Source organism: Penaeus japonicus, unplaced genomic scaffold, assembly GCF_977035675.1.
Source record: "Penaeus japonicus unplaced genomic scaffold, GWHDUDI00000001_assembly GWHDUDI00000016, whole genome shotgun sequence".
Lineage (NCBI taxonomy): Eukaryota > Metazoa > Arthropoda > Malacostraca > Decapoda > Penaeidae > Penaeus > Penaeus japonicus.
This window is the reverse complement of record NW_028234418.1, coordinates 27900432-27912931: the sequence shown is the minus strand read 5'-3', so window position 1 is coordinate 27912931 and position 12500 is coordinate 27900432. Positions and strand designations below refer to the sequence as shown.

The 12500-nt window shown below is 36.9% G+C and overlaps 2 protein-coding genes across 2 annotated transcripts in view; one reads left to right on the top strand and one right to left on the bottom strand.

The window, feature by feature from the left end:
• The window catches only part of FRG1 (FSHD region gene 1), an 8764-nt gene extending 1812 nt beyond the window's left edge, over positions 1 to 6952 (bottom strand). Inside the window, exons 1-4 of the mRNA XM_043014705.2 lie at positions 6805 to 6952; positions 2878 to 3004; positions 2514 to 2610; positions 1918 to 2084 (exon numbers count right to left, since the gene is read on the bottom strand). Of these exons, the coding sequence (XP_042870639.2) occupies positions 1918 to 2084; positions 2514 to 2610; positions 2878 to 3004; positions 6805 to 6860 (447 nt within the window). The 5' untranslated portion in view covers positions 6861 to 6952. The remainder of the gene's footprint in view (positions 1 to 1917; positions 2085 to 2513; positions 2611 to 2877; positions 3005 to 6804) is intronic.
• Positions 6953 to 7721: 769 nt separating this feature from the next.
• LOC122252309 (large ribosomal subunit protein P2) overlaps positions 7722 to 12500 on the top strand; it is a 5882-nt gene continuing 1103 nt past the window's right edge. The window contains exons 1-2 of the mRNA XM_043014704.2: positions 7722 to 7764; positions 12363 to 12500. The exon at positions 12363 to 12500 is cut by the window's right edge and continues 32 nt beyond it. Coding sequence (XP_042870638.1) covers positions 12364 to 12500 — 137 coding nt within the window. The 5' untranslated portion in view covers positions 7722 to 7764; position 12363. The remainder of the gene's footprint in view (positions 7765 to 12362) is intronic.

The window sequence follows — 12500 nt, the reverse complement described above, 5'->3', positions numbered from 1 at the left end:
GTCAGTTATACCAATGTGACCAATAGCTTAAAAAAAGAAAAAAAAAAAAAAAAAAAAAAGGAAAGTAAAGGAAAGGAAAGAAAGAAGAAGAAACAGGAAGAGACTGCAAACCTAAAGAAGAAGATGATGAACAGGGAATAGGAGAGGGAGGAGAAGAAGAAGAGAATGATTCAGAGACCTTTGAAGTAAGACTAGGGAAATGGGAGAGGTTTGGAATTCATAACAACGTAAGTGAAGTCATAATTTCCATTACTTTTATAAAAATCCATAATCACTTGCAAAATCTCATTAACCCACTTACGACGGGGGCATTCCAGCCTTGAATGTCCCAATGCCGGGGCGTTCGAATTATTAGGCCTAAATCAATTAAATGGCTGGCACAATACTGTGCCGCCCGGCCACTGGGCTTTTGAATGCGCGGTACAGTACTGTACCACCCGTCCAGAGAGGGTTAACACAAGGAACATGCACTGCCCACTATGTTTTTTTTTATTTCTTTACATAGATGGCTCCACCAACCTTTAGTCATCAAGGAGTTAATCAGCAGGCCTACCTACCCTTACCTATTTACCCCATTGCTTGGATTTTTGGTAAAAAAAAGTTTTCTTTTCTATTACTGTCACCATTAGAATTAACTCTCTAATCATTATTATAAATATCATTATGATGAAGCTCATAACGATTCTAGCATGAGACGTGCTAGTGGCTCATGAAAATACACACACACACACACACACACACACACACACACACACACACACACACACACACACACACACACACACACACACACACACACACACACACACACACACACACACACACACACACACACACACACACACACACACACACACACACACACACACACACACACACACACACACACACACACACACATATATATGAATGTAACGGGGTCGTCTGGTCGTGAGTGCCCGACCCGCTATGATTGTTCACGTTAAAACTAGAAAAGGGTAGCTGTGGTCGTTCGCTATCTTCCTACTATGTTCATTGTATGTTCATTAGATATTTTCATTTATCATGTCATGCAACTCATTCATTAATTTACCATGATGAACTTAATTTTGCACTTTTAATGGTAATTAATTTATAATTTAATAAATCGACTGACTGGAACACTCATGGGGGATCTTACACTTATACTCTTTTATAGTACATTAATTTATTATATTCATATTTTACAAATATCACTCGTGCCGCAAGAAAAAGTCATCAATAACAGCCTTTTCATACATGGGCCAATACCATCACAAAATACTATGTAAATACTTAGCTTTTAAACACGAGTGTGAGACCGGGGGGGGGGGGGGTAACAGGAGCGTGCGTCCAGCCAGTCGTGAGCGTGAGCATGAACTCCCGCGCCCCTGAAAATCACTGCAGGGGAGCGGGACCTTGAACGATCCTGATTGGCTGGACTAACACACCCGTTGACCTGATTGGCCGATACCCAATTAGGGGGCATATCTTATCAATGGCTTAAATAGTTGAAATCGAATATTAAAAATACATACAATAAAGGATGAAAATAAAAAGTACATTATAAAACAACAATCGAAAAATCAATAAAAGACAAAATTACAAGATAAAAGGTACGCACGAAAAAATAAAAATGTCCCCGTTAAAAATACAAAAAAAAGAAAATAAAATAAAGTGCAACTCGAACAGAGAACGGAAGTGGGCCCTTTTCAATGGGTATTTAAGTAATTTTCTCAATTCGCAATCCTGAATCCAGAGCCAGGTGAACCCCAGGGTTCACTACAATGAACATATATACTCTGATCATTCTGCTTTTACAAGTAACTTTTTCTATTTACACCTCATTATACTGAACATTATACAAAGAAGACCTCTCTCTAATTTTACATGCAACATAATTCGCATAAAGAAACCAACCTGGAAGACAGGCTGCCACATTTCCCGAGGCCCAATAGCATCAGCCCGACCGACGACGCGTCCAGCTCCATCAACACCGAGATACTTGTTGTACCCAGATTTGAAGGCTATTCTGTCATCACCCGCTGGCACAGCTGTCAGCACTTCTTCGGGAGATGGTCCATCACCTGTAAATTTTGTTTTGTTTCTTGTAATATTACTTCCATCTAGCTTTATTATCAGTTGGCCCTCTTTCTTAATTATTGTTTAATTCATCATTCATAAAGAAAAATGCTTAAATACTTTCTGCCGTAACTTTTCAACCATTCCCATTTAACCATTTAACCAGATTTATGATATGAAATATTACCAAAGTGATTCTAATTAGCATTTGGTATAATAGGTCATCTTAACTTAATGAATAAAAAGCTTGTAATTTCAACAAAAGTAAAAATGCAGTTCAAAAGTGATCCAACCCTGTGATAATACTTGTAACAGACGGATCAATAATGTCACTAAATGCTACTTCTGCTAAGAAATAATTACTTGGTAAAGGTTTTCAACAAAAAGCATACATAAACAATCCAAATAATGGAAACAATATCTGTAATTGTTACCTTGGTCATGTGGTGCCCCAGCTGTGAATAAACCATTGTCCAAAGCTCTTACATATATTGGAGCTTTACCAAGTTGTACAGCTACACTTCCACTGATCTGTTGAAAGATTAGAGAGGTATTATTAAAAAGGAAAATCAATCTCAACTTCTAATTTCAAAAGGACTTCAGGACACAGTTTTAAAGTTTTAAAAATTCCCACAGCACATAGAAGAGGATTGCCATTGTGCAGCCAAATGCAAATCATCACAATCCTGACATGATCTGAACTAGTACATGACAAACTTTGTCTATTAATTACCAAAGAGAAAGGATAAGCATCATCTGAGAATACTTGGATGAGTGGATATAACCATAAGTCATTACCTGATGAAGTGCAGTAATTGCCCACCAGTCTCCATGATCAGCTCTATCTGCTTCATATGCGCTTGTGCTGCTGCTTCCCTTGTCACCATCCTCGGCTTTCCTTTTCTTGGACTTGTGTTTTTTGCGACTGTTGGAAAATATTAAGTCATTTCTGTAGTAATGAATGTAATCTGCAGTGCTAGCTAGCCTGCAATGAATTGAATTTGTTTTTGTAGCTTGCTTGAAATATACTTAATTTGTAACATTCTATTAACCCATTTACAACTGGTGACGTGTTTTTTCATAATACATGATGCAGGAGCTTTTGCCTGATGATGGGCGTCATGATGTTCAGGGATTTTGGATCACTATGTTGTTTTATTGTGCTATGAGTAATGACTGAGTGATGATGACAATTGCAATCATAATTATTATAACTAGTTATGACGTAATATTAAGCAAAATGAGTTTCAAATCGCATCCAAAACCTAGACGGCACCACTTTTTTCTAGCACCAGCAGGAGAGAGCCTTGAATGGCACCCATCTACGGTCTCTAGCAAGCACTATCTCTATAGAGCAATGGCACATAGCAAGTTGCTGACCTCTTGCTCTAAAGTACCGCAGATGAAAGATGTACAGGCAGAACGAGAGGAGGAAAGTGACTCACACCATGCCCAGTGCCTACAATGTGCCCCTGTGCCAGTAGGGATGCCTTTTATTGTGGCACTCACTGTCAAAAGCACAAGTTTCCTTCCTCTTCCCTACCTCTTCATGTTATCTTCAATTTGGATGGTTATAAGTTTCGTGTTCTTTGTGACATCACACAAATACGAAAAAATAAAGTTATTTTTTGTCCTCCCCTTAAACAGCAATACTTCTGTCACATTGAGTATAAAGAAAACATGAGTTAATATGGACCCTAGCTCTACAATGACTGACTAAAAGAGAGCGGGAAAAATCAAGGTATGTTGCTGAAGCTGCCTCGCTCAAAAATAAAACCCATCCTGGAGCCTGGGTAAACAAATCTATACCCCGTCAGCAAAGGGTTAATTAGTGAATATTTACACATAAATGAATAATAACATTGAAGCCAATCAAACAACAAAGCTCACATTTTCATGCATCCTTGGGTGAAGTAATAGGCTAGTTCTCCTACAATGGTATATACAAATTTGAAACTGGTGAGGTTTAGAAGAATATTCAAATACAGCTCTGCAACATTTTCTATAGTCTCCATAGGACCTCAAGTAATGCAAATGCAGGCAGAAGAAGTGTGAGAGGGTTAAAAATAAAAGAATCTGATCATTTTACCAGAGTATGTTCTAGCCCATTTACTCTGAATCATAATGTAAATGCCATGGGATTCTGTGGCTTTTAGGAGTTAAGCTGTATAATAGATTTCAAACATTAGATCCACAGTTTAATCAGTTCAGTTCAGAGAGATTTGCAAAGATGTTGCTTTGCCCGGGCTATATGTACGAGGCGGCCCGGCCTATATAAATCCCTACATAATTTAACAATTTAGAAAGCAAAAATCAGTTCAATTGTAAACAAATACTGAAAAGGGCCACAGAAGAATATCTACCTACATATATCATCGATAATTTTCTGGATAGTGCCGTGTTATTAAATACCACAAAAGTAGTATCGATGAATTCCTCTCATATTTTACTACTAATATCATAGTGGGCATCCACGATTCCACCTCTATACCCCACAATCTGGGCATAAACAGTAGGGATGGGCATGAAGTAGATCAGGTTCTTTGACTTTCATCCAGCACAGGTAAACAATAGACTGCCTTTTTTTTTTACCTAATGTGAACTTATTTGAAAAAAAGCCACCTATCAGAAAAACAATTTCAGGATAACTTTAGGCTACAGCCAGTGAGGGCTACCCCTAGATCGAATGGCCAATCATAGTGCTTTTATGTTCCATAGTGTTAGTGAATCCGCAAGTTTGACTTTTCAAGTGAGTTTTGTGCTAGAGATTATATCATGAAGACATGTGTCTGTGTTTGTGGTATTGCTTAACCCATTGCAGACGGGGGATAAATTTACTTGCTCAGTCTCCAGGATAGGTTTTATTTCAGAGTGAGGCAGCTTCATGCAACATGCCTTGACTTCTCCCACTCTCTTTCCATCATTCATTGTAAAGCTAGAGCTGTTTTTGTGTTTTAATTTTTGTGTGTTTTATTGTATTGAGAGACTTATATGTGTCATATCACAGACTCTATCAGTGCTGCAGTTGACTAAAATTGTAGTAATGGGGTCCATATCACATCATTATTTTCTTTATACTCAGTGTTATAAACTATTTCTGTTTTATGGGAGGACAAAAAGTAACTTTATTTCTTCATATTTGCATACTGTCATGAACGAATACGAAACATATAACCATCCACGATGCAGATAACTTAAGGAGGAAGAGGAAAGAAACCTGTGCTTATGTCTGTGAGTGCTACAGAAAAAGACATCCCTACTGGCACAGGGGCACATTGTAGACACTGGGCATGGTGTGAGTCACCTTTCTCTTCTTGTTCTGCCTGCACATTCTTCATTGTGGTACTTTAGAGCAAGAGGTTGGCAACTTGCTGGTGATGATTATGGCTGCAATGGTCATCATCATTCACTCATTACTCATAGCACAATAAAATAACACAGTGATAAAAAATCCCAAAATGTCATGTACGTTATGACGCCCATTGTCAGGCCAAAGCTCCTACATCATGTATGTCATGACACCCATCCAAAATGGGTTAATAAGGAACCTGTTCAAACTCTATGTATGGAAACCAAAATTAAAACTCCCCAATATCTTGGTAAGTAGCCAAAGCAGTATAGTGAAAGGGGGGGAGGTCCAGGAAAGATCAAAGCCCCCCCTTGGCTATATTAGGTTGATTGCTGGGTTAGGATCTTGAAGAGAAAAAAACAAATTTGAGCAATGCCAGCTGCAATTGCAAGGTACACCCATGTGGCAGTAAATCATAAAGCAATTGTATTCAATTTTGTGGTATTTAGTAATGCAACATTATTCAGAAAATTTACCACATCATTAATTAATAAATAAAAATCTGGGTAATTTTTTTGAATAGCGCAGTGTCTCTAAATACAATGAAATTGGATTCCTAACTTTGTACTACTCATATATATTTGACTGGTTTTAGGGCATATTTTTGTATCCAAACTCTTAACCCAATAATCTACCTAACCTCACCTACTTTTAAAATTAACCCGGGCCAATGCACTTCATGCTACATCTGATATAAGAATATATCTTGATCTTAAGGATTGACTTAGTCCTTGGATCCCCTCATGTTCAGAGCACTTTGTGCTAATCGCCATTGAGGATTTCTGGTACACAGTTTGCCAGTATCCGTCAATACATGGAGTGTGTTTGAATTGCAGGATGGAGATGGTGGTTGTCGAGGTAAGTAGCACAAAGTGCCCTGAAAAATTGGGGGTCCAACACCAGATTAAGCTAGGTAGATCATTGGGTTAAGAATTGATATACATAATATGTCCCTGAACTCATATTTTAACCCAAAATTTTCCTGATAAACTTCATGCCCTCGCCTACTATCGCGGTCCAGATTGTGGGGTATGGGGTGGGGGTGGGGGTGGGGGGGAATAGGTAAAGTCGACCATATAAGGATAGTAGAGGTTGAGGGGAATCCATCGATACCATTTGCATAGTGCTTAGCAACGTGGCGCTATTCGGAAAACTTACCAAAACCTGATCAAAAGAGTTATGACTTTCACATAAACTGTCAAACGAAACTTACTTATGCCTTAAAAATGTTTTCCGGATTGCAGACTGAAACTTATCTGTCAAATGCTTATATATAAGGAATAATTCACATATCTTGAATATAAAGCATTATTCTTACTGAGACAATAATAAAAACCATCTGAAAATGGTTTAAAATAGAAATGAGAGCGTCATACCTTTTCTCCCCTTTAAGTTTTAATTTTCCGATTTTCACTTTAGTGTATTCCGACATTGTAAACAAACACAGGAGTAAAGTGAGGATACAACTCTGTGTTTTGATTGGTCGAAGCTTATATCAAGGTCGTTGATTGGTTGGGAGATATTCTTTCTTATTTTAAGAATAAATCTATACTGTGATTGGTCAGAATTTAGACTTTCCAATTTGAAGAATATGTCTATGCGGTGATTGGTTACAATTTACACTTTTGAATGAGAGGATGAGTCTGAGCTGTGATTGGTTGATGTAATCGAGCAATTTGTTCATTATGCCAAAAATATATACACTATAAAATAAGATTCCATGATATGCTTAAAAACAGCTTTGATTTCTGTTTGCACTGTCATTGTGAATGGTGGTAAGAAACAAAACTCACGTACTGAAGACAACGACAATACCAACTTTGTGGGGCATATTCAATATAAAAACAATAAAGTATATACCCATGTATGTGCGTATTTATAAATCATCTTTGATCGAATATTGATTTAGTGTATCTTTATGATTAATTCCAAGAGAATTAAAAGTTTAAAGAACTAACTTTTATATCCAAAACTGTTGACACTTTGGCGGCAAATTATTTGGGTATGATCATTATGCCCCAAAAGTTCGAATGTCAAGTAAAAACAGTTATATTCAATGTTATATAAGTCAATGGAATTTTAGGAATGAGAATCTTCTTCATCTATACCATTGCAAGATTTTCAAGTTCATTTTGTGATACCGTAAAACAACTAAAAAAATCGTCTTGTCCAGTGTTCTACGTAATCATCCAATGAAAACACATGTTACTCTTGCGGTTAGAATACTCGCGTTCTGATTGGTCGAAGTGGAACCAACGTAAGAGTAAACACGAGAGTCGGCCTTCTAACAATTGTGAACGACGAGTCTACACGTGCCGTCGGTGTGCATAATTCAAGTAAGGATTTATGCCGTATTTTGCATATATACGTAGTGTTTGCGTAGGATGTTGTATACTATGTTTTCAGGAAGGGATTGGGTATATTAGAGACCCAAAATGTTTTAGCTAAGAAGGAAAAAAGGGAGCGAAGGAAAGTTCGTCTAAACCTCTTGCTCGCTACGAGAGACGAAACTCCAGGTTGTATTGTATCGTTTAAAGTTTTAGAAAATAGGTTTATTTTGGGACGAATGCTGCTTGTGTTATTAGGAATTAGACCCAAAACACTAAAGCACAGTATCCTGAAATAAATGGCAGCATTTCTTCCTTCTTGTGGTGAAGAGAACCATACTCGACGAATTGAGGCAGCATTTTCGGGAACTGATTGTATATTCGGTTTGAATTATATTTGATTTGTTCATGAAAGTTGAATTTAAATCTTTGTAAAGATTAGATTTGTATATTTAGATTGTTTTATTATTTTTATTTTACTGATCCACTGGTGTCCTGAAATGTCGGTAGCATATATATGCTGTCACTGGTCACTCTTTATTTGTTGATTTACCATTAATATCGGCTGGTAAATAGCAGTGTGCTGGATCAGTAGGGATTGCTATGCAAAAACAAAATTTTCATATTTGGGAGAGAACAATATTGTAGGCCTATAGTCAAGAATCAAGCCATCCCATACGGCACTAGTTTGCTCTGTCGCATTTATTTTTCCCATATTCTTCCTAATGATATTGAAATGTGGCTGTTTTATCATGTCTATCTCAATGAATTGAATTGCAGCTCTTGCAAAATGGAGATCCAGTCAATAGAGTTGCACATGGCCTTAAGAAGATTTGGTCCAAACTGGCTAGGCCCACATCACAATGTCTTGCCCTGCAAATCTAGTGCTTGCTTACTCTGGTATTTAGCTTTTCTAAGGCAATTTGTGCTTCAAAGTGTGCTTTGATAGGCAATGCAATCGAAAATGTGTAACGGTGTGTATTGTAGTTTGTCCGTTAACATCAAGTGATAGCTTTGTTTTTTTAATGATATACAAAGTAAATTTGAGGCATAGGTTAGGTTTGGGCAGTTGTAAGATACAAGGAAAATAATACATGTAGTTGATAGAACAAAAATTGACATTTTCTTTCCAAGCAATTCCTCCACAAATTGTTAATTAAGAAGTAACTCCTTAATACATTTTTCTATGTCACTCACAATTCTCATTTTTGCAGTATGTCAGTTTGTGCATTACTACGCCATTGTAAAAACTATCAATTCTAGTTAAAAGTTCTTTTCCTTCATGATTATAGATTTTGTTCATTTTGATTCACGGAATTCAACATTTCCAACAATTTTTCATAATTTTATCATTTTTGATAACCTGTAGATGTGCATATTTGCTATCGGGTGATTTGACAGTTCCTCGGTTGTCATTACTTGAGGGCCTGTGAGAATCAGTTTTTCATTGTCATCGATTATAGTGTATGCTTTAATCAATATAATGGCTTATAGTGTATGCTTTAACCCATTGAGTATGGGTGTCATGACATACATGACGTAGGAGCTTTGGCCTGACGACGGGCGTCATGACGTTCGGGGATTTTGGAATACTATGCTATTTTATTGTACTATGAAAAAGGAATGAGTGATGATGGCTACTACAGTCATAATTACTATAATTACCGTAATATAGTGCTAGCTTAACGTCCAAAACCTAGATGGCACCACTTTTTCCTAGCACCAGCAGGAGAGAGAGCCTTGAATGGCACCCATCCACGGTCTCTAGCAAGCACTGTCTGTATAGAGCGATGGCACACACTAAGTTGATGATCCCTTGCTCAAAACTACCGCCGATGAAGGATGTGCAGGCAAAACGAGAAGAGGAAGGTGACTCAATCTATACCCAGTGTCTAAAATGTGCTCCTGTGCCAATATGGATGCCTTTCACTGTGGCACTCACAGTCACAAGCACAGGTTTCATTCCTCTTCCCTACCTCTTCTTGTTATTTTTATTGTAGTGGGTTATATGTTTCGTATTCGTTCATGACAGCACAAAAATACGAAAAAATAAAGTTGCCTTTTGTCCTCCCATAAAACAGCAATACTTCTATCACATTGAGTATAAAGAAAATAATGAGCTAATATGGATAATATACTACAATTTTAGTCTACTGCAGCACTGACAGAGCCTGTCACATGGCACATATAAGTCTCTAAACTCAATAAAACACACAAAAAAATAAAACACAAAAAACGATCTAGTTTTACAATGAATGGCTGAAAGAGAGTGGGATGATTCAAATTATATTGCTTCAAGCGGTCTCTCTCTAAAATAAAACCTATCCTGGAGGCTGGGCATGCAAATTTATCTCCGTCTGCAATGGGTTAATCAATATAATGGCAAAAATGGAAAAACAGGACAAGTATTCATCTCGGTGTAATATCTCAGCCCATCTATTGCCCTATTGTGCATTTTTGATCAAAGCAATTGAGACAAAATAACCGGAACTGAAGAGATGCAGTATCTCTTTTTGTATATACGAAAGTATGTGGTTTTCTGACAGCAAATCACATGTTGAAACAAACGTATTAACAGCGAGGCAATATCCATTATTATTGAAGGTCCTGCTGTGGGTCCAGGGGCGAAGCCTCTGGATAGGGGGTTAGGTGGGACATATTGTTAGAATGCAATATGTAAAGACCAAGAGCTCCAGGCTAGGGTGTTTTAAGTGTATTACCACAGGGTTTGCTAAAAGTGTTCCCTTCGAACTTTAAAAGTTGGCGCTCCGGTTTGTAGATCTAAATTGATAGCGGACACAGCCGATTTTAAGTTTGTGTTTGTATTATATATTGAAAATTTAAGCCTGTTTTGCCCCATAATTTCCCTGATATACTTCATACCCTCCCCTACTGTCGGGACTTTAAAAATTCCAGAAACATTCATTTGCAGTGGAAAATTATAGCAGATTCATGTAATACATGTCACAAAGAATTGCAGACAAAAATTAAAATTGCGAGATTTCACGGCAAAACTAGAAATTCGCCTTTATTATTTTGTTATGCAACCTGATTTAACCTGTCTTGTCTAGTCTTACATTATCAGTGGTTGGGAAACTTTTTTGGTATGGATCATGAAATCTGTGTTAAAACAGATTACCCACAGATTTCAAAAGTAAACTAAACCAGACACATTTCTATAGCATTGCCTTCTTTGAGTTCGATCAGTGTCAACTGTTTGGACTACGATTGGTAACCTTACCCACAGAATTTACTCTTACAGCATTAAGGCAGAGTTTTTGAAGGAAGAAATGATAATCCAAAGTGTATGATTCTGAAGTTCAACTTGCATTATAATGTCAGTTTCAGATTGCTTTATTTTTAATTTTTTTTATAGTATTTTGCTAGGGAGTACCAATTTTTAACTTCTGGACACTTTTTCAAAAGTACTCTATATAGGATACTTTATTCAAATACTAAATCCTCTAAAGAAAGGATTGCCTGCTGTTCCTCTCCCTGAATTAGTCACATATACAGAAAAGTCTTATAACTCTTGATTTGTGGTGATATTTCATCAAGAACGGTTAATTTTGAATCCTCCAGGATGGGCCACATGTTAATGTTTAACCTGGGCTCAGCATTTTTTTTCTTCTTCTTATCAGTTGCTTATTAGCATTTGGTATGATCCCTAGTTACAACAACAGGAATAACTAGCTTCTTTTAAAGAAGAGAAGGGCAAAAGTGATCAGATCACATGAAAAATGACTGTAGCAAAAAGTTTAATATTCGTTTTATTTTTAAAAATTGTTTTATTCAACTTTAAAACATAATTGACTATCACTGAATCTATTTAATGTTTACTTAATACTGCTTGATATTATATTTTAAAAAGTAGGAAATTTTGACCATGATTTCAAGACTTCGATTTAAAACCTGCAAGACACTTTTGTTTAATGGTTACAAGAGTAAATCAAGGAGCATTTAGTATTTCCATATGTAGAATTAGTGAGCTTGACGTTTTTGTTACAATGATGCGAGGTAACGTGGCAAATTTTATGCCTTGAAGTATGCATTGAACATACCACAAGTTAAGTCAGCAACATACTTTGATACCAGTGTGTGGTGTTAACCTTGTGGTAGAGTAATCGGGTGATTGTGTGGTTTTTAGTTGCTCTGTTTTAGAGATGTACTTCAGACTGTGCATCACCTTTGCTTTTGAGAGTTGGCACAATATTCTTATTGATGTCTTAGATAAAAAGCAGACAATATCTACATTATCCTTGTGTTAAGAATTGTGGATTAAGGGGCATTCTGTTAGCAAGGTTTGTCATTACCCTGCCTGTTTTTAAATTCCGTGTAATTTTGGCATCGTATCACTTTAATTCAATTTCACTGATTTGATAAGACTAAACGGAAAATAAATGCTTGATCTCCAGGGGTGGTATTCAGTAAAGCAAACTAGACTTTGCTTGACCCCTGACGGTCATATTGATAAATGATTACTTTTATGTACTATTGATTTTTTATCAATAGTGGCCACTTTCATCACTGTTTAAATGTTAGTAAATAGCAATTCCTGTTTTCCCTCATACTGTATATTGCTAATCTATGATCTTTATTCTTCCCAGAATGCGTCACGTTTGTGCGTACCTCCTTGCAGCCATGGGCAGCAATGCTGCCAATGCTGCCAACATGAAAGCCATCCTTGCCAGTGTTGGTGTGGAGGCTGACGATAAGCAGTTAGAAATTGTCATTCAGAAGTTTGG